This window comes from Culex pipiens, chromosome 2, assembly GCF_016801865.2.
Source record: "Culex pipiens pallens isolate TS chromosome 2, TS_CPP_V2, whole genome shotgun sequence".
Classification (NCBI taxonomy): Eukaryota; Metazoa; Arthropoda; class Insecta; order Diptera; family Culicidae; genus Culex; species Culex pipiens.
In genome coordinates, this window is record NC_068938.1 from 130,048,592 (window position 1) to 130,073,563 (window position 24,972).

General features: G+C 45.4%; 4 protein-coding genes and 1 pseudogene across 8 annotated transcripts; 2 read left to right on the plus strand and 3 right to left on the minus strand.

Annotated features, from left to right (window-relative positions):
• Nucleotides 1-352: 352 nt before the first annotated feature.
• Nucleotides 353-20,417, plus strand: LOC120430715 (uncharacterized). Of its 5 annotated transcripts, none has more exons than XM_039595826.2 (4): nt 440-673; nt 11,898-12,701; nt 12,763-13,251; nt 13,309-13,486. In XM_039595826.2, the coding sequence occupies exons 1-4, from the start codon at nt 554-556 to the stop codon at nt 13,441-13,443; spliced, it is 1,548 nt and encodes a 515-aa protein (XP_039451760.1). In that variant the 5' UTR covers nt 440-553; the 3' UTR covers nt 13,444-13,486. The 5 variants fall into 5 exon arrangements, with proteins under 5 accessions (XP_039451762.1, XP_039451763.1, XP_039451761.1 ...); XM_039595825.2 differs by lacking the exons at nt 11,898-12,701; nt 12,763-13,251; nt 13,309-13,486 and adding exons at nt 9,627-10,424; nt 10,486-10,977; nt 11,047-11,256 and having other exon boundaries at nt 442-673; XM_039595828.2 differs by lacking the exons at nt 11,898-12,701; nt 12,763-13,251; nt 13,309-13,486 and adding exons at nt 19,316-20,122; nt 20,183-20,417 and having other exon boundaries at nt 353-673.
• On the minus strand, nt 2,486-3,930 carry LOC120430716 (uncharacterized). The gene is made up of 3 exons (XM_039595830.2): nt 3,695-3,930; nt 2,800-3,630; nt 2,486-2,732 (listed from the first exon to the last, which is right to left on the minus strand). The coding sequence occupies exons 1-3, from the start codon at nt 3,821-3,823 to the stop codon at nt 2,523-2,525; spliced, it is 1,170 nt and encodes a 389-aa protein (XP_039451764.1). The 5' UTR covers nt 3,824-3,930; the 3' UTR covers nt 2,486-2,522.
• LOC128093001 (DNA repair and recombination protein RAD54B-like) lies at nt 7,535-8,808 on the minus strand (annotated as a pseudogene).
• Nucleotides 20,418-22,215: 1,798 nt separating the features above from the next.
• LOC120430724 (uncharacterized) lies at nt 22,216-23,455 on the plus strand. The gene is made up of 2 exons (XM_039595836.2): nt 22,216-22,455; nt 22,519-23,455. The coding sequence occupies exons 1-2, from the start codon at nt 22,330-22,332 to the stop codon at nt 23,413-23,415; spliced, it is 1,023 nt and encodes a 340-aa protein (XP_039451770.1). The 5' UTR covers nt 22,216-22,329; the 3' UTR covers nt 23,416-23,455.
• A 108-nt stretch (nt 23,456-23,563) lies between these two features.
• On the minus strand, nt 23,564-24,890 carry LOC120430723 (uncharacterized). The gene is made up of 3 exons (XM_039595835.2): nt 24,667-24,890; nt 23,857-24,600; nt 23,564-23,801 (listed from the first exon to the last, which is right to left on the minus strand). Exons 1-3 carry the CDS (start codon nt 24,799-24,801, stop codon nt 23,583-23,585), a joined length of 1,098 nt encoding a protein of 365 aa, XP_039451769.1. The 5' UTR covers nt 24,802-24,890; the 3' UTR covers nt 23,564-23,582.
• Between the last annotated feature and the right edge of the window lie 82 nt (nt 24,891-24,972).

Genomic DNA, 24,972 nt, shown 5'->3' on the forward strand with positions numbered 1-24,972 from the left:
AAAATAAGAATTGAACAGTTTGGGGTAGGGTATGGCTATGATCCACGAAAAAAATCCCTTGTAAAAATGTATTGTAACATTACCTAACGACCTATTTAATAAATTGTAGGATTGTTTGGGGAATGGAAAATGTACGGTTGCACCCTATTTGGTGTATTATTAAGATCATTTAGGAAAAATCATTCGACAAATGGTGACTGTATGGTTGTTGACTATGCGGGATTCAATTTGAATCGTTTCAGAATTCCATTTGAACTGACCGGGAAACAGATCACGACGTTACACTCTGATCCAAACAAATCAGCTTTAAACTCTAAACACCATCACAACTTTGACATTCTTCAACAACAGTGTACGCCGAAGTTCAAAACAGAAAAATTTAACCCACCAAATGAGTACCCCCCACAAACCGTGCAGCGTGTGTTAACTCGCGAGCCATTTTCCGTTTTCCCTCTCATTCGTGTCTGACAGCTCGGCAGCAAAAGGTGTTTTCGTGCCGCGGCGCGAGTGAAATTTTCGTGTGTTTTTGCTCTGGTGGAGAAAAAAATCCAAAATGCCGAAAAGTTTGGCGTCGTTTTGCCGTCTGTGCTTGACGAAAACGGCGAGTAAAGTGCCCGTGTTCGGCGGAGATCAGGAAAATGTGACCAACCTGCTGGCGTTGATCGAGTTGAGCGTGAGTACCAAGATCTTTCAAGAAATTTCGATGGTTGTTTTGAGGGCTTGCGGCAGTGACGTTTGCCAATAAGGTGTGGTGGAGAGGGCTTGTGAGAACCAACTTTTGGTGACGTCACTTGCACAAACACATAACTTTTACCAGAAAAATGTAAACAAATCAAGTTGTCGAATGCAATGCAAAACAATGTTGGATTAAAATTTGCAAACAAGCAGTCTGCACATGTTTTGCTTAATTTTATCGACACTTCCAGCAAACCATACAATGTAGCTGAAGTGGCCCGGAAAATTTTCGGCAGCTATTTTTCCTGATTCTAACCTCAAATTTGTACATTAGGGATGCTTCGATGGTTCAAAAATTATGATCACTTAAGTGTTAATTGTATACTTTTTTGAAGCAAGTGTAAGATTGTCCCACTGAAGCAAAGCAAGCTTTGACAAAGTTAAGGTGCGTATGACAAGCAAGTTATTGTTCATTCCGTCTCGAACCCTAAAGCGAACCGGTTACCCGGTGAGCTCTTCAAATATGGAGGATAGAAACTGGCGAGGGCGCTTCACTGTGTGATTTCCAAGATCTGGGAGGAGGAGAAGCTACCGGAGGAATGGATGGATGGTGTCGTGTGTCAAAAAGGGCGATAAGCTGGACTGCGGTAACTACCGAGGCATCACGCTTATCAACGCAATTTACAAAATCTTTTGCCGTCAGCTGTCACCCCATGCAAGGAGACAATATTTTGTCTCCGACACATCACATCTTCATCGATCTCAAGGCAGCTTACGATATAGTCGACCGCGAGCAGCTATGGCAGACTATGCACGAGAACGGATTCCTGGATAAACTGACTCGGGTGATCAAGGCTACCTTGGATGGTGTGATGTGTCACGTGCGTGTTTCAACGGAACTAGCGGAACCCTTTTGGATCACGTCGAGGGCCATGGCAAGGTGATGGCTTATCCTGTGCGCTTTTTAACATAGTTTTTGAGGGCACGATCATGAACAGATCCTACCAGTTGCTTGCTTTTGCCTATGACATCGACATTGTGACAAGTAATCTGGAGACGGTGAAAGATGTCTACACCCGACTAAAGGTGCAAGCAAGATGTGGTTCAAAGGACGTCGGCTCACCAAGCCTCACCCCTCTAGCTGTGGATGATGATGTGTTGGAAGAGGTGAGTGATTTCGTGTATTTGAGATCGCTGGTAACGGCCGACAACAACATCAGCAAAGAGATCCGGACTCGTATTTTTGCTGGGAATCGTGCGTACTTCGGATTACGGAAGACCCTCACATCGAATTGAGTGCAACGCCGCACGAAGCTGACGATGTACAAAACACTGAATAGACCGGTAGTCCTCTATGGCCACGAGACCTAGACGATGCGGCAGGAGGACAAACGTACCTTTGGAGTTTTCGAACGGAAGGTGCTACGAACGATCTACGGTGGAGTGTAGATGTCTGTTCATGCGAAGACGCATGAACCTAAACTGAACGTGTTTCTTGGCCGGCCATGACACTCGAATGGACGAGAGCCAGCCTGTAAGATTGCTATTTGAACGCGTTAAACCAGCTACCTTAAGGTTTGAAAGCCGGCGATTTAATTCGGAATCGGCTAAATCAGTGGTGGAGAATGATCTGAAATGTGTTGGAGTTCTGCAGCAAAATCGGAGTGAAGCAGCCCAGAACTGACATTACTGCCACCACATCACGATCCAGAAGCTGTCCAAGCCGTAAATGTTATGTTTAAGTAAGTAGAAGCATTTACCATGTTTAAAATTTTAGTGAGTTGTTTGTGACAAAAAAACGGTTTATTTTACCCAAGAGATTTTAAATTTACAAATGTTTCTTCTAGCTAATCCTCATCTTCTGGGTCAGTCTCCAGCATTTTCAGCAAAGAATCTGCCCCGTCATCTTCTTCAACCTCAACCTCTTCGTACTCGGAAACGTAATCTTCCTCCACTTGCTCCTCCTCCTCCTCCGTCTCGACCTTCTCCACTTCCGGCTTTTTCTTTGCTGGTTTCTCCTTCTTCACCCTGACCGTAATTTGCTGTCGAGCTTTTTTCTGAAATTTTCCAAAGAGTTGCTGTTATTTCTTGAGCTAATTAAAAGTAGAATGTTCCAACGCTTACCTCCATCAACTTTTGCCAGCAGATCCGGAACACGGCCGGAAGTGCCTGCCGCGGCGTAAACAGCTCGAGTTCGCTCTCCTTTTCGCGCTGCTCGCCGTGGGTGTGCTCGAAGCGGCGCTCAAAGTGGGTGTAATCGTTGGACACGTGAACGACGGCCGTGCAGCGGAACTTGCGCTTGTACGCGCACTGCCAGTACGTTTGCGAGGCGCCGTAAATGGCCGAATTGAAGCGTTCGCCGTAGTAAACCAGGGTGAAGTACAGCGAGCGGGGACTCTTTTCAAAGTGGAAGTAATCCGGGTAGGAGTCTTTGAGCGGGTGGAGTTCGTCCGCGGTCGGTTCTCGAATCTTGATCGGTTCGGGTTTTCTGCGTTTTGGCTTTGCTTCGAGTGGAGCGGCCTTCGTTTGAGTAATTCTTGGAGGAACCGTCTTCCTAATAGGACTGGCCAGTGCTTTCGCGGTAGGTTTCCGAATGCGACCGGATTGCCTAACGTCGAGTGGTTCTTCCGACGTTTTCAACCGTTTCGCGCTGGTGGGAGTCTCCTTCAATCCCCTCTTCTTCGGCACCGGTTGCTCGTACAAATCATCGTCCTCCACGCGACCTTCTTCCTCGCTGTCAACAATCCTTGCAACATCGTCTTCCTGCAGGTAGTCCGGTTCCTCCTGCTCGTCTACCTCGCTGACTTCCTCCGAACCTTCGTCGCTGTCGCGCGGCGGAAGTGTCCTCAGGAATTCATCGTTCGTGTGGCATTGCTCCTTGAACTGATGGAAGCCCTCCAGCGTTACGATGCAGTCGTAGCAGAGAACCGCTTCCGGTTCGACCTCGTGGTCAATCTGCCAAACAAATTGAATTGTTACAAATCCGTGGAACCACTTCCCGCTCGAAATATCTACTCACGTCCAGATCGATCAGCTTCAGCAGGTTCAGCAAGTTGGCTTCCTCCTGTTGGCCGAAAATTGCCACCCTGGTTTCCGCTTTGATCAGACAGAGGCGGCAAAATGACGCCAAGCGCTTGGCGGGGGACATTTTCTGGCAATTTCGAGCGTAATTTGTTGCAAATTTGAAGTATCAAATCGAAAATTTCGTGCTAAACTTTTCGATTCATAAAATGTTTGTTTATGTTTTGATTGCACGCGACGGTTGACGGTTGGAATGCTTACACGAATACTTCGATTGAGTCAGTTATAACGTTTTGCATCAGCGTGTTCGCGTACCCAAAAGTGAGTACTCAATGGGAGTAATGTTTTTAGGTAACCAGTGGAAGCTCATCAACTCAGTCACGGCGTTCTCGTCCTGCTGAAATGGCAAAAATATCTGCTAAAAATTTTTTCCTTCACTTCTGATGAATCCTGGCTTCTACTAGTTTTAAACGTGTAGTGGATTGACGAGATTGACCGGATGAACCTCGGGAATTGGCGGGAGCGGAAGCACCTGAAATCAACTAAGATGATGGTCGTCAGGTGGCTACCGGAGTCGATGTTTGTTGGGGTGAAGTTCCGCCGTGTTTTCCTGAAGTTTCACATCGGAATTGTGCCTTAAGAGTTGAAATTATGAAGTTTAAGTAAGGCCGTTACAAATATTTTTTTTTAAGTTTATGTCGCCCATGAGTATACTCTGTATGAAAAAAAATCATCAAAATAGTTTTACTATACACTCAACCCCCGGTGGTTGATCACTTTTTCGTTTGACACTTTTTTAGTTTGAACTGTCACTGTTTACACGGCACACTATCAAAACAAACGTTTGGTAGTGTGTGCAGGGTTGTTACGGAAAAGTTGAAAAAAAAATCCGTGCCGACCCAAAACCCAATCCGCGCGAAATTCGCGCCATATGAAAAAGGAAATTCGCGACAAACATACCCAGTCACGACGATCTAGCAAGATTCTAGCAGAATTCTTAGAGAGCTGGATATTCTTAAAGCATTCTAGCAGAAATGTTCCACCGTTCTAGCAGGATTCTGACAGAACCAGCTCTGCTAGAATATTTCGTGACTGGGTAAAAGAGAGTAACATAATGACTAATTTTTTTAAACGAAAAAGAATTACTTAGAAAGCATTTGGATCAGTACCGGCGATCAGTTGTGGATTCAAATCCCACCTGCACCAACCTTTTTCGCTATTTCTGAAAGATTACTAGCAGTTGTAACACTTTAAATATCGTTGCTTTAAAAACAAATTCAGGAGAAAAAAAAAATTTTTAATTCAGAAATTTAAAAATTAAAAAGTAATAAAATATAAGAATCGCAAAATTTTACTCCGGAAATCGAAAAACGAAATTTCTATTATTTTCTTCCCTAAAATTTCTTTAAGCTAAAATATGACTCCGAAAATGATCCGAACTAAGAAAATGGTAAAAATTGTGGTATTTAATAATTTAATAAATAAATAATTTAATAATTTAAGAATTTAATAATTCCATAATTCAATAATTTAATAATTAAAGAATTTAAGAACATTCTTAAAAAATTAAAGATTTTAAGAATTTAAAAAAGTATTTCTTCCAATGTTAAATTTTTTTCGTAATTTTTCAATGTGCTAATTCGTTTTTCTTTTTGCGTTTTTGAGTCTGTTAGTTTTGACAATTTCAAATGATGAATTCTATTTTTTTGTTTATTTGAATATGTAAATTCTGAAATTTTCAAATTGATGAACTTCAGCTTTCTTATTTTTTTAATTTTAAAATTATATTTCGCTTTTAGACTGAAATATAAATTTAAGATTGAAAAAAACTTTAAAAATCTAATAAGTTTCATAGCTACAAATTTTTGAAATGCTATAATTTTCGAATTTTGTAATTTTGATTTTAATAAAATAGTTATTAATATGATTTCTCAATATTTATTGTTTGTTATATTAAAAATTGCCTTGGAACCTTTGGCAGCCTGTACCGAGCTAAAAAAATAAATCTAAGGGTTAAATCCAATCCGGAACATACCCTAATAATCATTTATGTTCATCCTTATGTTTATATCTTTGGAAAAAGTTTAAAATATGATTCAGAAGATAAAAAATTGAATGCAGGGGTTTAAAAAATAATGTAAAATTTATATAAGATATCTCGAAACATTTATAAAAATAAACGCGTCTTGAAGATTGTTTCGAAGTTTCGTATTTTGTATTATTGCGATCAATAATTTTCAGTAGAAAATCTTCTTTATTACTTCTCAGAAATTGATGTTCTTGCACTCAACGAAAAAGATTGAATTTATTTAATTGCGAATAATATTTTTTAATGTAACTTGAAACAAATTCTATCGTTCTCAATTATTTTATTTATCAAAATTGCTATCCGCGCGAAATCCGCGCCTGAACAAAATTAGCCAGCAAATCCGCGCCGTCTGTAACAACCCTGGATGTGTGTGAACTCGGTGTAAAAGGGGTGTCAAACTAAAAAGTGACCCCGTTCGTTTCACATCAGTTGGTGTTAAACCATCGGGGTTTGAGTGAAATTAATGTTATATTGTATTATACCATAACTGACAGCTCGCATCACCCAGGATGTTGAAATCACGAATCGAGAAATTAAAAGTGAGAGTGTGTGAAACATGGAGTTAATTTTCTCAAAGGGTTTAATAACACCGACCAACAAAATTTCTGCGTAGGCTCAACTCGAGAGGAAGCTTGAAGTTTGGGGTTCCCAGAAACACGTGCACTTTGATTTTTTCAAAAATATTTAGAAAAAATATTTAGAATGGTTTTTCTACATAGTTTGGTCCCGTTCATTGTGAAGTTAAGCGTCATTGTGAAGTTAAGCGTGGAGCAAGGTCTGCGGATAGTTTTCTGATGTCTGAGGAGCACCCAGCTGCATTACATTCACCAGGGCCCCGGCGATGGCCTGATGTGAGCTACAGAACAACATTGGCAATATGGCGTCGTTTGTTTACAAACATGGGATTGTTTGTGGACGAACCGAAAAAATTACTTTTTTGTAAAAAAATCTATAACCATTGTGCAATAACATTAAGTCATCCAAAATAGACAAAATTTCGTTAAATTCCAGACCAGAATTTGTTTTATTATTATTTTTCGATTTAAACCTCTTTTATCGCGATTCTGATTAAGATTGCACACACGAGGTGGTCACTCCAAATATATTGCATTTATGTCATAAGTTAATCCGTATGTGCATCCATATTTACGTGCATACACAATTCCTCTATGAATTTTATTTCAGTGTTTTTCACAGCTGTCATCGCAATCGCGCGCACTGTTTACAAACAACAAAAAAATCAATCTGTCTCTATTACATTTCCCGGCCGGGCAATTTGCTGGCGCTCTATTATCATCCGGCAATTTCATGGGCCAGCAGCTTCGTCGTAGTAAATCCGGATTTTCCATTGTTTTGTGTTGAATTTAGTGCGTGTTCCGGACTCAGTAAGGCACCAGCAATCGAGATGGTGGTAACCCAGGAGGACAAGTCGATCGAGCTGCTGGACGTGGACCCTCATGAGACGGAGGACGACGGGGCGGTGGTGGTACTGGACTCCAAGCGGAAACTCTTCCGGCCCACCGAGCAGTATTCGGACATTGGCGGGTTGGACAGGCAAATCCAGAAATTGATTGAGGCCGTCGTGCTGCCGACGACGTACAAGAACAAGTTCAAGAACCTGAGAATTCATCCACCGAAGTCGACCTACCTGAAGCTGGCCGGCCAGTAGCTGGTGCAGATGTTCATCGGAGACGGTGCCAAGCTCGTCTGGGATGCCTCCGAACTGGCCAAAGAAAAGTCGCCATTGGTTTAATTTCTTTTTATTTGTGAAATCAGCTTTTTTGTATTGTTAGATATGATGAAAAAAAAAACGATATTGACCGCCCCCTCCTCTCCCTTCTCCCCCCATGCGAAAACTCGTTGGGTTGCGATTAGGTGCGCGTACTTTTTCAACTTGCTATTCGGCCCCACGATGAACGTAAAGATCCGTTCCTGCTTCAACCACTTTGTTATCTCTCGATCCCAGTTGTCCACCAAACTGCTCGGAGTCACGATCAGAACCCGCTTCACAATCGGCTGCCCGTAAGGTCCCTGATTCTTCAAGGTGTAGATCAACGCCAACATCTGCAACGTCTTCCCCAGTCCCATCTCGTCGGCTAAAATCGCTCCAAACTGTTCCGAGTCTTCGCGTTTCATTCCCAAAACGCATTCGTACAGAAAGCTCACCCCTTCCCGCTGGTGAGGCCGCAAATGCTTAGCCACGCAGTACGGAACGCAACCCTTTGTTATACTTCCACTGATCGAACGAAGGCTCCCGCATCGTCAACGGAACAAAGTCCTCCGTAATCGCTTCCTCCCCACCGTCCCAACCTGCTCGACACCCGTGTCGACACCACAATCGGACTCCCGGCGCACATCGACTCCGCCGGCGGCCTAAACCCTCCTCTCGCCTCGAATCGAACCCTCTTCACCGGCACATCATTCTCCTTGGCCACCTCCCCATCAATCCGCTCCACCAGTTCAACCTCCTTGTTCAACCGCGAACCCTCCTACAGGTCCTCCCCCTTCACCAAACCGGAGCTCCCAATCACCATGCCTTGCCTCCCACGTTTTGTGCTTTTTGGTCGTTATTTTGCCCCAGCACACTTGCGTCGTCGTTGGTTCTGCGGGGGTGTGCAACGCTGCCGGCTTTCTGACTGCGGCGGCTTGGGCTTCCAACACGCGGACATGGTTCTCCGAGCTGGTGAGCAGCTTCAGCATGCCCTGGTCCGGTTGAGCTTGCGGTAACGGCTGCGGTCGGATTGTGAGGGTGGTGGAAGTTCGGCCGGCAGGGACCGCTTCATCGACGGTCCTGCCGTCATCACCCGCATTTGCTTCTTTAGTAGAAGTGCTGACGTTTCTGGTCCCGCTGTCAGTTTGTAAATGAAGGAAACAAACAAGTGACAGTTCTGAACTGTCACTATCCACACTGAACAAAATTTTGTTCCGAATATCGTGCAGATAAATAATATTTACGCCTGTATTTACGATATTTACGAAATATTCACGGAAGTAAATCCAATGCGCTACGGATCAACCATGTGCCCAACCCCGTGATTGCACATCAAATCATCGTGCCTATATCTATCTTTAGTTTTCACATCGATTCGCTGTAAATTCGTGTTTAAATTTTGAAATTCAGCATAAATTAAAATAAGTTGCAAAATTCCCAACTTCAACCATGTGCAACAATTTCCACATCACCCATGTGGGAAACCGATAATGGGGTAATTCATGCGTTCCAAACTGTCAAAATTCCAAAACGTCATTGCCAATCTTCGGTACGCTGCTTTTGTTCGTGTTTGAAGTTTCGGGCCGAGACTCTGACGTTCGCCATTGCGGGCTAATCAAGATGGTGGACTCAGCAGCCAAAAAAACACCACCAAGTCAACGGATTCAGGATCTTCTGAATGGCGTGCAGATCACCACGTTCGCCGAAGCCGTGTCGTGGATCCGGGGAAGTACTCACAATTAGGGACGATGTTTGTTGATGTTCCAAACGGGGTGCGGGTGTTGAAGATGAAGCTATCCTCGCAACGTACACGGGACAAGTTGCATCGTGTCGTCGCAGTGGAGAATGCCACGTTTCTAGGAGTTGTTCAGAAGCAGCAAAAAATCGAACGCGCAGTTAAAATTCGGACGTCGTGACAAATTTCACAAAACTGACCTTGTTTCGTCTGGAGAAATAAATTGTTTTTAATCGAACTACCAAGTAAGGTTGTTTCAATATTTACATTACAATAAACTACTAACATTCTCTCCCCCATTTTCTCGAATTCTGCGTAAATTTGCGCACTAATTCTTGCTCGTGTAAAAAGGGTTAAAACAGTAACAGGATGTTTCTACCTCCTATATTCCGTAGATTAACTCCCGTTCTGAACCCGATGCTGCCGTGTGCTTCGATTGCATCGTGACCTTGGAAGCGTTCCTCCAGTTCAAAGATCAGTGCCACGTGAACAATCATTATCTAAAAACTGTTCCTTTAAAAAACGACGCCGAAGATTCGGAAGCTAGCGGAGAGGAGGAGGATGAGGAGGACGAAGATGAGGATGCTATGGATTGTGACTTTTTGGATGAAGATGATGCTGATGGCTCCGAAACAATTGACAGTGAAGAGGAGGGGCTTGTGGCGGAACTTGAACCTCCAAGATCACCGGTGAAAAGGACGTTGAGTTTGAGTCCAATGAAGATGGCTGAAATTGACCCACTCGATATCACGAAATGTGTACGGAAACAGACGGCAAAGCCAGAATGTAGTCAAAAGAAAACTGTGGATGTGCCAAAAAAGCCCGTACTGGAAATTCCGAAACTTCCAGAACTTCCAGAACCAACGGAAGAAGATTTGCCGAAACTACAAGACTCCTACCCAGATTACTTTCACTTTGAAAAAGGGAAAAAGTCTCGGTACTTTGATCTGGTTTACCACGGCAAGCGGTTCAATTCGGCCATTTACGGAACCTGTAACACCATCTGGCAGTGTGCGCATCGGAGAAAATACAGGTGTCCTGCGCTGCTTCAAGTCTCTAAAGATTACACGAATTTTGAGCCACGCAACGAGCATTCGCATGGGGACTTGAAAACTAAGGGAGAATCGGAGCTGTTCACCCCTCAGCAGGCTCTTCCGATCATGTTCCGAATCAGCTGGAAAAAGAATCAAGAGGTAGAAGTCTCTTGGCATTTGTTTATGTTTTGTTGATGCTAATGTTTATTTTGGATTTCAGAGAAAAGCCAAAAGGGTTGCCATGTCGCGCGTAATGAAGGAACGTCTTAAAATTCAAAGGGCTAAAGCCAAGGCTGAAGCTGAAGCTGAGCGGGAGAGGATAAAGGCTGCGCGTAGGAAAAAGCCCATTCCGAAGATTCCGGAGTTCCCCGGTCCACAACCAGCCGAAGACGAGCTGCCCAAGCTGCAGGATTCTTATCCAGACTACCTTTACTTTGAGCGAGGCCCCAACACTCTGTATTACGACCTGGTTTACTACGGGGAGCGCTACAATTCCGCCATTTTCGGGTCCCGTTACACCTTTTGGCAGTGCTCACATCGGAGAAAGTTCAAGTGTCCAGCCACGGTGCACGTGACGAACGATTACACCGAGTTTGAGCGACGCTACGAGCACTCGCATGGTGAACAACCGTCAACGCGAAATGTGGAGCTGTACACTCCCAAGCAGGCACTTCCAACCTTGTTCCGGATCTGCTGGCACCGAGTGAAGGAGGTAGGAGCTGAATGGTATTTTGTTTGTTTTTCGTTTTTTGTCTGCAAATGTTTGTTTCTACAATTTCAGACAAGTGTCAAAAGACTACAGTTGAAGGAGTTACGCAAGGATAAGATCTTGAAGGAAGAGTACAGACTTGGCGATATTCCCGACGAACTGGTTGAGGAAGAGTTGAGCTTCGTTGAAGAGCAAGCGGATGACAGTGATGATTCGTTTACATGGGCTGATTGAAATTTGAGGAAATAAATTGAAACTTGTTTGATTTAATGAAACTGACAATCACTTTTAAATATTTTTTTGAAGAAATCCGACTTGTGCATGCATGTCGGCCGAACCCCTTTCGACAGATCTAACAATACCAACAAATGTGTTGCATCTTTGCCAGTTCAATTCGAATTCTGGAAACGAATTCTACTTGAATCATACACGAATTCCGTTTCAAACGCAACAACCGGTTTCGCTTATGAGAGTAAATCTGCCCAACAAATTCGGTCCGCTAGCGAAAAAATAAATAAAATACCAGCCTAGATTCCGACATTGTGCAAGCCCTTCTGCAGGAGCACGTTCTGCACGCACGATAGATGAAATGAGCGACCACACGAGATCGTACTGCGAGGGCTTCTTCATGGAAACGTTAGTAATAACAAGAATCGGTTCAAGACAGCTAGCCGCTGCCGGGTGCGGTTCCAGAAAAGCTTAATGAGTGTTACAATCTCAATTATAGACTAGTACTAGGCTATGCTTTAGTTTGTGAATAAATCGTTACTCTTTCTTTGACTTTTCATGCTTGTTCTGTAAACACTGTTAAGTATCTCAATCTGTTAGAAGTGGCGAATCATAGTTTTAAATCATTAGAATTACACGATCACATTGAAGTGTGCTACAACCAATAATCGGTTGTTTCCGTCTCTTTTCCGTAGATCAACTCCGATACGGAACCCGACGCGGCCTTGTGCTTCGAATGCGTTGTGACCTTGGAAGCATTTCTTCAGTTTAAAGATCAGTGCCATGTGAACGATGAGTTCCTCAAGACGCTGCCACCGAAGGACAGTGCCGAAGGTTCGGAAGCGGGCGAGGAGGAGGACGATGAAGACGCTATGGAGTGTGACTATTTGGAAGAGGATGATAACGAGGATGATGGCGGTGGATCTCGTGATAGTGAAGAGCAGGGATTGGTGGAGGAGCTTGATCATCCGAGTGGGTCAAGTCCCGTGAAGGTGATTCGCAAAGTGGTTAAGGTGGCAAATAAGAAGAGCGAAGTTGATCCGCTTCGAATCCCCAAAGTGGTGCGAACACAGAAGAGAAAGACAAAGCCAAAGTCCGGTCCCAAGAAGGTTGTGGTTGTACCGAAAAAGCCCCCACAGAAGATTCCGGATTTTTCCAGTCCTGAACCAACGGAAGACAATTTGCCAAAACTGCGAGACTCCTATCCGAATTTCTTCCACTTTGAAAGAGGATCACGCTCGCTTTACTATGATCTGATTTACTACGGTGAGCGGTTCAACTCAGCCATTTACAACTCCCTACATACCTATTGGTTCTGTGCGTGGAAGAAAACGTTAGATTGTCCGGCCATTCTTTACGTTTCGAACGATTACACGGAATTTGAGCGACGCTACGAGCATACCCATGGTGAGCGGCCGACTAAGGGAGAACCGGAACTGTTTACTCCCCAGCAGGCTCTTCCGACCATATTCCGAATCTGCTGGAACAAAGTTAAGGAGGTAGAACTTGCATGACATTCGTAAATATTTCTATGTTGCTCATGTTTGCTTTGGATTACAGAGAAAGGTCAAACAGCTGGAGGTCACGCGCGAGAAAAAGGAACGTGCTCAAAAACAACCGGCCAAACCCAAGCCAAGGCCCGTGGCTCGTTCGAAGTTGAAACCGGTTGTCCTCAAGAAGCCTGTTCCGAAGATTCCGGACTTCCCCGGACCACAGCCAACCGCAGACGAGTTGCCAAAGCTGAAAGATTCCTATCCAGATTTCTTCTACTTTGAAAGAAGCCACAATACTCGGTTCTACGACATTGTTTACTACGGTGAGCGGTTCAACTCACCCTCCTTCGGGTCCAAGAACACATACTGGTACTGTGCGCATCGGAAAAAGTACAAATGTCCAGCCTTGCTTCATACATCGAACGATTACACGAAATTTGAGCGACGCTACGAGCACGCGCACGCTGATCAAAAGCCAAGGAAACAGGTGCTGCTGTACACTCCCAAGCAGGCACTTCCGGACATGTTCCGGATCTGCTGGCACCGGGTGAAGAAGGTAGGAGGTGCTTGGCTTTCTTTGAGCTCCTGTAGCAATTTTTTTTTTCAATTTCAGGTTGTTGACAAAAAACTACAAATGAAAAGCAATGAACAGCTTGACGATAGTAGCAAGGACAAAACGCCACAGAATGAGCTGGACTTTATTGAAGTTGTAGAGAATGATGTTGAAGTTGAATCATTTGATGATTAAATTATAAGGAAATAAATTCAGAATTGTGTGTTGGTTAATTCAACGGAAACTCGTTGTTTTATATTTGAAGATATCCCTCTTGATAATTTTATCTTTTTCGGCAGAAGGGATACCGGTCTAATCGGCCAAACCCCTTTCGAACTCGTGCGCAGCTGTCATCGTGACAGTAAAAACTTTTGTTCTTTTTAGTTTCACAAGTTCCTCAGATTCGAGTTGGTTTTGACAGCTGTTGTTTTCGTTGCGCGGCAAAGTGCTTACAGATGGAGGTGGCAGAATCCTCGGATTTGGACGAATTTCGTAACGTAAACGAAAAGCGGAAGCGGAAGGAGACCAGCGACGGAGCCGTTGTCGGAAATTGTCAAGAAGAGAATCTTCTCAACAACAAGTTCAGCACGCTGGTGGAGAACAACAACAACAATGGTAACCCAGCTAACTCAGTCGCCAGCCAGCGACAAGTTAAGACGTGTTTTGCTCGTGTTGTCATCTCGTGTGCTTGGAAGTTTTTGACGGATGGAGGTGGAGGAATCCTCCGAGGAGGAAGATTTTCGTCCCGTCCGCGGGAATCGGAAGCGGAAGAAGTCCAGCAAGGTCACTGGAATCGGCATCGAAGGAGAAAAGTTGAGAAGACCCTGCTCAACAGCAACAAATTCAGCGCGCTTTCGGGCGAAAAAAACAACAACAATGCCAGCCCAGGAGGAGGAGACGCGGTTCCAGCACCCGGCAAGTCGGCAAGTAAACAAAAGAAACCACCTTTGGTGGTGAAGAACACCACGGATTTTTACAAGCTCGTGGCGATAGTGGAAAGTTGTAAAATTGGTTTCAATCCAATGAACAAACTAACCCGATTTGGAACCAAGGTGACCTGCTTCTCTGTCAAAGATTTTGACAAGTTGCAGGAGCTCCTCAAGAGGAAGAAAGTGGAATTCTAGACCCACGAACGACGGAGCGAACGAAATCATCGGGTAGTTTTTCGTGGTTTGCCTGATGAACTTAAACCGGATGAGGTCAAGTACCTGCTAAAGAATGATCTCAAGCTGGACGCGCTGGAGGTGCATATCATCAAGCGGAAGGAAAAGTCCACCGTGGACGAAACTCCGTACATTGTGGTCTTCCCCAAGAGATACACCAATCTGAAGAAGCTCTCTGCAATGAAAGTTGTGGCAAAAACTATCATCCGGTGGGAGGCCTACCGGAACAAGCGGCCGAACGTGACCCAGTGCAGGAACTGCTTGCAGCTGGGTCATGGAACCAGGCACTGTCACCTGAAAGGGAGGTGCAACAACTGTGGGGGTCTCCACAAGACGGACGAGTGCAAAGTCCAAGAAGCCGAGCCGAAGCGGTGTGCCAACTGCTCTGGAGCCCACGAAGCCACGGACCGCAGCTGCCCTAAGCCTGCGGACTTTATCCAGAGGCGCCAACAGGCGTCGAAACCGAAACCGCCGGCAAGGAAGGCGGAGAAGCAGAGTCCAGCAGTTCCGGCGTTCACGCCAGCGGAGTTCCCTCCGTTGCCGGGTGCAGTCCCGGACGGAACATCGAAGGATCGCCTTCGCCCCGCAAGAAGCAGCCAAGGAAGCTCCCGAGCCGGTGGAGCCACGAAGGAGGAAGCCGGCGAGGTGCTCTACAGTTCTGCTGAGCTGTGGGGCATTTTCTCCGAGTACATCGGCAGATTCAAAACCTGCAAGACCCGCTTGGACCAAGTAACCCTCGTCAGTTACATGATCTCCAAGTATTCGAGCTACGCCAAGCAGAAGAGTGTCATGTCGTTGTGCACAACCTAGCCAAATTACAAGCTGACTCCGTTTGGGATCAAAATGCTGCGGCTCTGCCAACTGCTCTGGAGCCCACGAAGCCACGGACCGCAGCTGCCCCACGCGTGCAGATTTTATAAGGCGGCGGCAACAGGCGTCGAAACCAAAACCGCCTTTACGGAAGGCAGAGAAGCAGAGTCCAGCTGTTCCGGCTTTCACGCCGGCGGAGTTCCCTCCGCTGCTGGGCGTAGTTGAGGACGGTGGAGCCACGAAAGAGGAAGCTTTACAGTTCGGTTGAGCTATGGGACATAGCTCTACTCTATACTTTTGCTGGCTGACAAAATTTAACCTCACTTTATTTTCGTGTACGTACACGCAATACATACGCACGTAGATTACTCTATAAAAATAAGTTAAGAATAATAATAAAAAAAGCTTCTCAGACTCCGAACCTGAGTGACATATCAGTTTTGGTATGAAAAAGCTGCTAAGGGACGAGAAAGGAGAGGAATAATGCAGAAAAGAACCTCACGAAGTAATTTGCCTGTGGCAGGTTTGGCTGGATTTATCCCGGATTAAAACGCGGAGTTTCTTTTAACAGAAACTGAAGATTTTTATTGATTGCGTGTTGTACGGCAGCTTTGACAGCCGCGCGCGGTCAGGCGCTCAGCTGATTAGGTCGACTAGACTTTGTCAACAGGGTTGTTCATCTCATCAGCGCCGCGATCATCCCAATCCTAGCGTGAAATGTGTCAACTGTGGTAGAAACCACACCGACAACTTCCGCGGCTGTTCAAAGAAGTTGTCTGAGAAACATAAGGAAGGTAGAAGCATTTCTGGTTCCTTCTTACTTCTTTCCTTTTTGTTTCATAAATAAATCTAAAATAAAATTAAAACAATAGTGCCGCAATCAGTGATATCGGTTGTTTCCGTCTCTTTTCCGTAGATTAATCCCGAAACCGAGTCCGACGCTGTTTTATGCTTCGACTGTGTCGTGACGCTGGAAACGTTCCTTCAGTACAAAGATCAGTGCCACGTGAACGATGCATTCCTCAAAACGCTTCCACCAAAAGACAGTGCCGAAGATTCGGAAGCTAGCGAGGACGAAGAAGACGCGGACGCCAAGGAGTGTAGCTTTTTGCAAGTGGATGACGATGGCGCCGATTCAGTTGACAGTGAGCTGGTAGAGGTCGTTGAACCTCAGAAAAGGGCAAAAATCAAGGTTTCGCCGAAGCCTAAGAAGCTGATCCGCAAAGCAAAACAGTTCAAAGTCGTTAAGATAGCTGAGGATCCACTCAATATCAAGAGATCCTCACGCGTTCAAAGACAAAAGGCTAAGCCGGAGCCCAGTCCCAAGAAAAAACTCGCCGAGCCGAGTAAGCCCGTTCAGGAGATTCCCGAGTTTGCCGGGCCACAACCAACGGAAGACGAGCTGCCAAAACTGCTGGACTCCTATCCGAATTATTTCCACTTTGAGCGGGGATCTCGCTCCCTTTACTACAATCTGGTTTACTACGGCGAACGGTTCAACTCAGCCGTGTACGGGCCCAGCTATACGTACTGGCAGTGCTCGCACCGATCCAAGTTCAAGTGTCCAGCGCTGCTGCACGTAACGAACGATTACACCGAGTTTGAGCGACGCTTCGAGCACACTCACGGCGATCAGAAGTCGAAGGGGAAGCCGGAGCTGCTCACACCCAAGCAGGCACTTCCGACCGTGTTCCGGATCTGCTGGCACAGGGTGAAGGAGGTAGGAACGGGGTGGGATTGCGTGCTTTGATTTGTTTTTGTAAATGTTTGATTTAAATTGCAGAAAAAGATCAAAAGAAAGCAAGCAAAAGACTCGAAGAAGGGACTGAGAAGCGATGAAGACCATGAAGCTGCAGAGGAAACAATTTCGGAGAAAAAAATGACGGATAATGAAGTGCTGGAGAGTGGCGAAGAAGAAGATGACTATTTTTGAAGTGTTTGAATTCAACAAAAGAATCTAAATAAAGTTGATCGTATTTCTGTTGGCCTTTTAAGTTAAAATGCGAGAAAGTTAATTTGTATTTGTTTAGTAGTTTGATTTTGACAGTTTGCATTACCTCAATGTTGATTGACCTTGATGTGCCTTGAATTAAGGTAGTTCAATGCCTTTCAACATTAAGGTAAGGTAAATGTCAAACTTAATGAAACTGAGGGTTATGGCCTTTTATGGAATGGAACGATTATAATTTGCGAAGGTGATATTATCAGTAATCGGCTGTTCCCATCTCTATTCCATAGATTGACCCGGAATCCGAGGCCAATGCTGCTGTATGCTTAAGCTGCATCGTAATATTGGAAGGATTCCACCAGTTCAAGCAGCAATGTCATGATAACGAGAAATTCCTTAAGACGGTTCCGTGGAAAGACGATGGGGACGTTTTGGCAGCTAACGAGGAGGACGCGGATGAGACCGCCATGGAGTGTGACTTCTTGGAAGAGGCTTGCGACGATACTCGTGACAGTGAAGATGAAGGATTGGTGGAGTTTGTTGAACTGCCGAGCATGGCAAAGAAAAAGGTTTCGGTTGCAAGTCTCAAAAAGCAGGTGGAAACTCCCAAAGCTGCCAAGATGCAGCCGGAAAAGCTCATCACTTCGAGGAGAGAGAATATCTTCCTCGCCGAACCATCGTCCCGCGTTCGAAAACAAATCGCCAGGCCAGTTTCCAGCCCGAGGACTGACTTGATTGAGATGAGCAAGGCTCTCGAGGAAAAGTTTCGCCCTCCCGAACCGACCGAGGACGATCTGCCCAAGCTGAAGGACTCCTACCCAGACTATTTCCATTTTGAAAAGAAGCCACACGCAAAATTCTTCACGCTGGTTTACTACGGTGAGCGCTTCAATTCCGCCGTTTACGAGCCCGAAAAAACCTACTACCGGTGCGCGTACAAGCGCAAGTTCCAGTGTCCAGCCGTGCTCAACGTTACGAACGACTACACGGAGTTTGTGCGCCGCTTGGAGCACAACCACGACGAGCAGGAGCCGAAAAAGTCCAAGATAATGCCGGATCTGCTCACGCCCAGGCAGGCGCTTCCGACCATCTTCCGGAAGTGTTGGCGCAAGGTAGAACAGGTAGGTTGACGTTTGCTCTTTTAACTGCATTTTGACAGTTGGCAACCAAAGCTTGCGTTACCTCAATGTTGATTGACCTTGTGCTCTGACTCGAGGCAGTTGAACGTCTGTCAAAATTGCACGCTGATATAATTCCGTCAATAACTTATTATTTCCTTTGTTTTATTTTAGAAAAAGGTCCAAAGACAACATCAACACGCGCGATTGTTCCGGAAATATAAGAAGAAGGCAAAGAAAGCGGAACAGAAGAAACCAACCAAGAAACAGTCGAACGATAGCGAATCGCAGGATAGCGACGATGATTTCAATGAGGATGACGCTTGGTGGTGAATGATTTTAAGATTTTACTTTCTTGAATAAATAAAACTGATTGATTCCAGCTGATGTTTTTTTTTTCGTTTTCCTCATAAATAATTGATTTAGAAAATATTAGTAATATAGGGGCAGGGGGGGGGGGGGGGGCAGAATGGACCGCCTAAGGAAAATGCACCAAAAACCATAGAAAAACATAAAAATGTATGAATCCAGTGTAGTAGGCTTATGCTTTGGAATGTTCCCTTAAATGTTGTATACTTGGTTGATGAATTTTTTTTTACTTAAAACTATTTTTGAGCCACTTTAAAAAAAAAGTTTTTTCGACTAACTTTCCAGGGTGCGGGCAGAATGGACCACCCTGCGGGGCAGAATGGGCCACCTTAGAAAACAAGCAATTTCTTCTAATACAACGTTGAAGGGTGATAAGAAATTACTTGAGGGACCTTTCCATTATAGTTTCCATGAAATTTGATCACTTTTATAAAAATAGTAACTTTAAATTTACATTTTTGCTCATAATTCGAAAACTACAATGAATTCAATCGTCGTTTTCGGTATGGTGATGCTATTTGATGTCCTTTTTAAGACCCTGGCCTTACAGTTGGTCTAAATCCATTCTAAAGCTCAAAACCAAGGGTGGCCCGTTCTGCCCCCATGGTCCATTCTGCCCTCCTGCCCCTATCAGTAAATCCCACCGTTTTACTCCGTAGATCAACCCCGAACTAGAGTCCGACGCCGTTTTGTGCTTCGATTGCATCGTAACCCTGGAGGGATTCTTCCAGTTCAAAGACCAGTGCCACGTGAACGACGAATTCCTGAAGACACTGCCACCGAAGAGCTGTGCCGAGGATTCGGATGCCAGCGAGTTGGATGAAGAAGCTCTAGAATGTGACTATTTGGAAGATGTTCAGGAAGCTGGCGGTAGAGTTGGCGATAGCGAAGAGGAGGGACTGGTGGAGGACGCGTATGAGCCTCCGGTAACGAGTACAAGAGGTAAAAAAGAGATCACCACCGTGAAGGTAGATCCAGACGTTGACACCAGAAAATCCTCAAGAGTTCGTAAACCTACCGCGAAGGTTCTGGCCAGTCCGAAAAAATCAATCAAAATTGAGACCCCGGTAAAACCGGAACCTGCCGAACCCCCTCAGAAACGTCAAAAGCTCGAAACTCCACAGATCCGCGAACCAATGGCCAACGAACTCCCCCAGCTCCAAGAGTCCTACCCGGAGTACTTCCACTTCGAGCGCGGACCACGCTCCGTGCACTACAACCTGATCTTCTACGGTGAACGGTACAATTCGGCCATCTACGGGTCCCGGTACACCTTCTGGCAGTGTGCCCACCGGCGTGCCTATCGCTGTCCGGCCATGGTTCGCGTGACCAACGATTACGCGTCCTTTGAGCGGCGGTCAGAGCACACTCACGGAGATCTGCCGGAAAAGGGAGAGTTTGATCTGTACACGCCGCGGCAGGTGCTGCCGGAAGTGTTCCGGATCTGCTGGCAGAAGGCGATGATGGTAAGTTCTGACTGAATTCCATCAAATTAAACCAAGTTTTCAAATTGAATTTAATTTCAGAAAAAGGCAAAAAGAAAGGAGACAACCGGTTTGAGGCGCACCTTTCAAAATGCAACGGAAGATAACAACGAGGAGGATTTTGCTTCGGATGAAGAAGATCAGTACATCGATGACCAGCAGGAAGGAGCGTCGTTGCAGAAAGCCCTGCGCAAAAGTGGCGTTTTGGATAGTGACGAAGATTAGCTGAGTATTTTCCAATGTTTTAATCAATTGATACTTTTTAAATAAAATTCTTTAAACAAATTATCTCGACATTGAACAAATATCACATTCCAGGTTGATGATAATTCGATCCAAACTTAGGTTGAAACCTGTTGGAACCATACATGTATTGATTACAGATTGTCGAGGGAGACAGATTGGCCGATGCAAAATAAATCGGCACTGGCAACGTATGTTTTGCGCTTGCAACACTGTCAGTTTTGCTGGGCGTAAAGGGCGGTTGGTGTCCAGCACGTTTGGTGGCCAGAAACATTGGCCAATCTGTTTGCCTTGACAATCTGTAGTATTGATAACCAAATTTTTTTTTGTATCTCTTCTTTTACGGACTTCACCGAAAAGCTCACTTAAAAATTTCCAACAAGAGATATCGTTTCACATTTGATCCGTTCTTACGTAAATCGTTTGCCACCAGAACTTTCAGTTTAAATGGGTTCTGAAAACCTATATGAAAATGTTAATTTTAATGGTAGCCAAAAAGTTGCTTGTTCGTTGCCATAACAGGTATCAGTGCAGAAGTTCAAAAATACTCCACTGATTTTTTTGTCAACGTTGTTCTTTAGGTTACCCTTATTTTTTCAAGATCCTCTCGATGAACGTGAGCATTCCACTGGATGTATTTCTCATGGAAACCATGCTCTCTCATTGGCTCCAGTTCATTTCGAGTGCTTAAAATTGGTGACTGAATCTCGCTTTGAGGAGATGGCGACATTGTCGGCACCGTGTCGGGCTTCAGCGTTATTTCCACTTCGCCAAAATCGCTGCTTCAGATGCAGCCCATACCTGTGAATCATCGCACCGACTGCCGACCTGACTTTGTCCGCAGCACTGTGAAGGAGGAAATCATGATAACAAAATTTATTATTGAAAACTATAAAACCTACCGCGTTTCCTATCGACCTTGCAGCCGTGTTCTCAAATCTTGCGTTTCCATTCGATATTCGTATGCAGCAGGTTACCTGGTGCGAGTGCCCTGCCTTGGCAAATATTTCGTGACGGGAGAGTGCCGAGAAAGCTTCTTCAGCACGCTGGCATATCTAATTCCGCTGGCGTTGAATGATGTCTTCAAGGGACTCAATTACAGTTGCATCTTCGAGTTTTGTTATCAAAAAACTTGCAGCGAATTTCTGGTGATTCAAATGGTTTTTCAGGTGCTGTTGCACATCATGGACGATTTGGTTCCAAAAATACTCTTGGCGGGGTTTCTACGATAAACGTAAAAAAAGATTCGTTCTTAGTTGTTTCGTTTTTATTCCTAACATACCGATTCATTGACGTCGTTTATTATTCACTTGAAGCCTTACGGACTCCTGTGATATTCCAATCCTTCTCCCCGTCGATTCCATATCGACCATTCAGCTCGAAAAACTTTTTACACTCGCTGGCTGGTTGAAAGAAATGGTAGATTTTGTTTGACAGCTACACGTTTATGAGGAGAAGCTCAAAAGAACACAAGGTGATTCCCAGTCAAATCAATCCGAATTCTGAAACGGAATCTAATTAGAATCGTATACAAATTCCGTTTAAAACGCAACAACCGGTTCGAACACGGAACCGGTTGTTGCGTTTGAAACCGAATTTGTCTGTCACTTTTTACACGGCGCTCACTCACACTATCAAAACAAACGTTTGGTAGTGTATGTGAACTCCGTGTAAAAGGGGCGTCAAACTAAAAAGTGACCCCATTCGTTTGACAACAGTTGGTGTCAAACCATCGGGGTTTGAGTGTATATTTTTTCTGAGCGATGCATGGCGAAAGAGAATTTATTTAAAAATGATTAGTTTCCACTCAACGTGCAATCTATTTTTGGTATTTTTTTGGCTCAAACAAACCAAAACAAACAGGTCGGTTTTGTGCGCGTCGATTAGAAAACTGCGAATTTTCTAACAATTTCGATTTTGGCGTTTTTTACTTATTTAACTGCAAAATGTCTCAAGAAAGACATGCAGAATCGCTTTGTCGACTTTGTTTAACAAAAACGAAGGACAAAGTTCCGATCTTCGGCAAAGAGGAAGCCAACGTGATCAATCTGCTGATGCTGATCGAACTGGATGTAAGTTTTTCTGTATTATTTTTTGAAAAAAGGTTTTGGTTTAATTTATTTCTCGACTACCAGATTGACCCGGACCAGGAACGTGACGCGATCGTGTGCTTCGACTGCATCGTCACGCTGGAGGGATTTTTTCAGTTTAAGGAGCAATGCCACGAGAACGACGAATATCTCAAGACACTTCCGTCGAAGGCCAGCGTCGATTCCACGGCGATCGACGAACCGCGAATGCAGTGTGACTTTCTGGACAGCGAAGAGGAAGGGCTAGTGGAGGATTACTACGGGCTTGAGGAGTCCACGTTGAAGAGGAAGGCTCCAGGTGGAAGATCCAAGAAAAAAGGTGCGAAACGGTTGAGGTCAGCGGTGCTCGATCCGAACGAAGTCGAACGCGATTGCGTTAAATTCAAGATTCGGAAGTGTCCCTCCGATGGACCAACCCTCGCCGATTTGCAGGTTCTGCGCGATTCCTACCCGGATTACTTCTACTTTGAAAAAGGATCCCGTTCGCTGTACTTTACGCTGGTCTACTACGGTGAACGGTTCAATTCGGCGACCTACTCCGAACGGTACACGTACTACAAGTGTATTTACCGCCGGAAGCACAACTGCAAGGCGCTGGTCGTGGCCAGGAACGATTACAGCCAGTTTGAGCGGCGTTACGAGCATTCGCACGGCGAACTGGAGGAACGAAAGGGCCTGGAGGAATACTCACCGCGGCAAGCGCTGCCGGAGGTTTTCCGGATCTGTAGGCAGATTTTGGCTCAGAAAACTGCCCAGCGGCGGAACGCCAGTGTGGAGCGGAAGAAGATGAAGCTGGAACTAAGCCGGGGTGAAGAAAGTGGGGAGCTTGGCGAGGAGGAGGACGGGTTGAGGAATGAGGGTAGCGGGGATGTGTTGAGCAAGGTGCTGCACAAGAGTGGAATCTTGGAGGGTGAAGACGATGATGGTGAGGACGAGGATTGAGTACCTGTTTAAATGTTTGTCATCTTTAAAATATATATGTTTCGTAGCATTAATCTCTGACTGTATTCTGAATTTGCCATGTTTCTATTAGTCTGGTAATTAAATAAAAAGTTGTTTCTACGTTGAATGTAAGAATAAAAAAAATACTGATTAGCGTACTCATCAATCTACGCGCTATCCGAACTATCGTACTCTACAAATTCATCCTCTTGTCCGTCGCTGTCTCCATCGCGCAGCACCCGAAGCAACGAATTGTTGTCGTACACCTGGGTCACTTGCTCTTGCTCTGCAACTGCTTCTACGACCACGTTCCGCCGCAGGTTGGTCGCTTCCTCCTCGTGCTTCATTTTCCTTTCCATCTGCGCTAGCCGTCCTTTGGCTTTTCTCTGAAATTTAGTCATTCAAGTTGCAAAAATCAAAAGAAATCACAACTCAACCAACCTTCATCACGTTCTGCCGGCACAGCTTAAACACCTCCGGCAGGGCCTGCTTCGGCGTGAACCGGTCACTCGGCTCCTTCTCGATCACTTCGCCGTGGGTGTGCTCGAACCGGCGCTCAAATTCGGTGTAGTCGTTCGTCGCGCTAACCTGGGCCGGACACTGGAACCGACGCCGGTTGGCGCACTGCCACACGGTGTACGCGTCGCAGTAGATGGCCGAGTTGTACCGTTCGCCGTAGAACACCAGCGTAAAGTAGACGGACCGCTTTCCCCGCTCAAAGTGGAAGAAATCCGGGTAGGAATCGCGCAGGACCTGCAGCTTGTCCAGGGCGGAAATGTTGAGCTGCTGGCCGATCTTTTCCAGCTCGTCCTGTTCGAAATCGCGAGCTACGGGCGGTCTCCGGGGCCGTTCGGGTTTCGCGGGTTCAACCTTGATTCGCTTCACATCCGGCTTACCCTCGTCAAGAGAATCTTTCCTTTTCACCGGCGAAAGCGCTTCAATCAAATCGTAATCCTTCACCAGTCCTTCCTCGTCGCTGCTCTCGTACGTCGTGACCACAGGCTCATTCTCCAGGCATTCGTAGTGCGTTGCTTCATCCTCGCTCCCATCGGCACTGTCCTTGGGCGGAAGTCCCTTAAGAAATTCGTCGTTCGTGTGGCACTGCTCCTTGAACTGGTAGAATCCCTCCAGCGTTACGATGCAGTCGAAGCACACGCCAGCATCCGGTTCGTTGTCCGCATCGATCTACAAGAAGAAAACGAAACGCGTTCAAGTTCCGGTCAACCAGAAACAGACGAGTTAGGTACTCACATCCAGCTCAATCAGCAGCAGCAGGTTGATTACGTTGGCTTCGTCCTGGCCAAAGATGGGCACCTTGTTGGAGGTTTTGGTTAAACAAAGCCGGCAAAAAGATGCCAGAGGGCGAGTGGGTGCCGTCGTGGACATTTCAAATCTCGGTTTAAGGACAAATAAAATTACAAATTACCAAAAAAAGCCGGCGATCTTCAAAGTTTTGTTTTGATTTTAAAACGTAAATTTGTTAAGTTGCACTGTAACTGAAGAGGTGACAAAAAGTTAAATTTTGGCTTTTACACAAAGTGTGCACGCAAAATCCAC

Coding starts and splice junctions, on each gene's coding strand:
- LOC120430715 (XM_039595825.2), top strand. CDS start 554: ATGCCGAAAAGTTTGGCGTCGTTTTGCCGTCTGTGCTTGACGAAAACG. Junction 10,425..10,485: donor GCTGGAAAAAGAATCAAGAG/GTAGAAGTCTCT, acceptor TTTGGATTTCAG/AGAAAAGCCAAAAGGGTTGC. Junction 10,978..11,046: donor GCTGGCACCGAGTGAAGGAG/GTAGGAGCTGAA, acceptor CTACAATTTCAG/ACAAGTGTCAAAAGACTACA.
- LOC120430716 (XM_039595830.2), bottom strand. CDS start 3,823: ATGTCCCCCGCCAAGCGCTTGGCGTCATTTTGCCGCCTCTGTCTGATC. Junction 3,631..3,694: donor TGAAGCTGATCGATCTGGAC/GTGAGTAGATAT, acceptor TTTGTTTGGCAG/ATTGACCACGAGGTCGAACC. Junction 2,733..2,799: donor GCTGGCAAAAGTTGATGGAG/GTAAGCGTTGGA, acceptor GGAAAATTTCAG/AAAAAAGCTCGACAGCAAAT.
- LOC120430724 (XM_039595836.2), top strand. CDS start 22,330: ATGTCTCAAGAAAGACATGCAGAATCGCTTTGTCGACTTTGTTTAACA. Junction 22,456..22,518: donor TGATGCTGATCGAACTGGAT/GTAAGTTTTTCT, acceptor CTCGACTACCAG/ATTGACCCGGACCAGGAACG.
- LOC120430723 (XM_039595835.2), bottom strand. CDS start 24,801: ATGTCCACGACGGCACCCACTCGCCCTCTGGCATCTTTTTGCCGGCTT. Junction 24,601..24,666: donor TGCTGCTGATTGAGCTGGAT/GTGAGTACCTAA, acceptor TTCTTCTTGTAG/ATCGATGCGGACAACGAACC. Junction 23,802..23,856: donor GCCGGCAGAACGTGATGAAG/GTTGGTTGAGTT, acceptor ACTAAATTTCAG/AGAAAAGCCAAAGGACGGCT.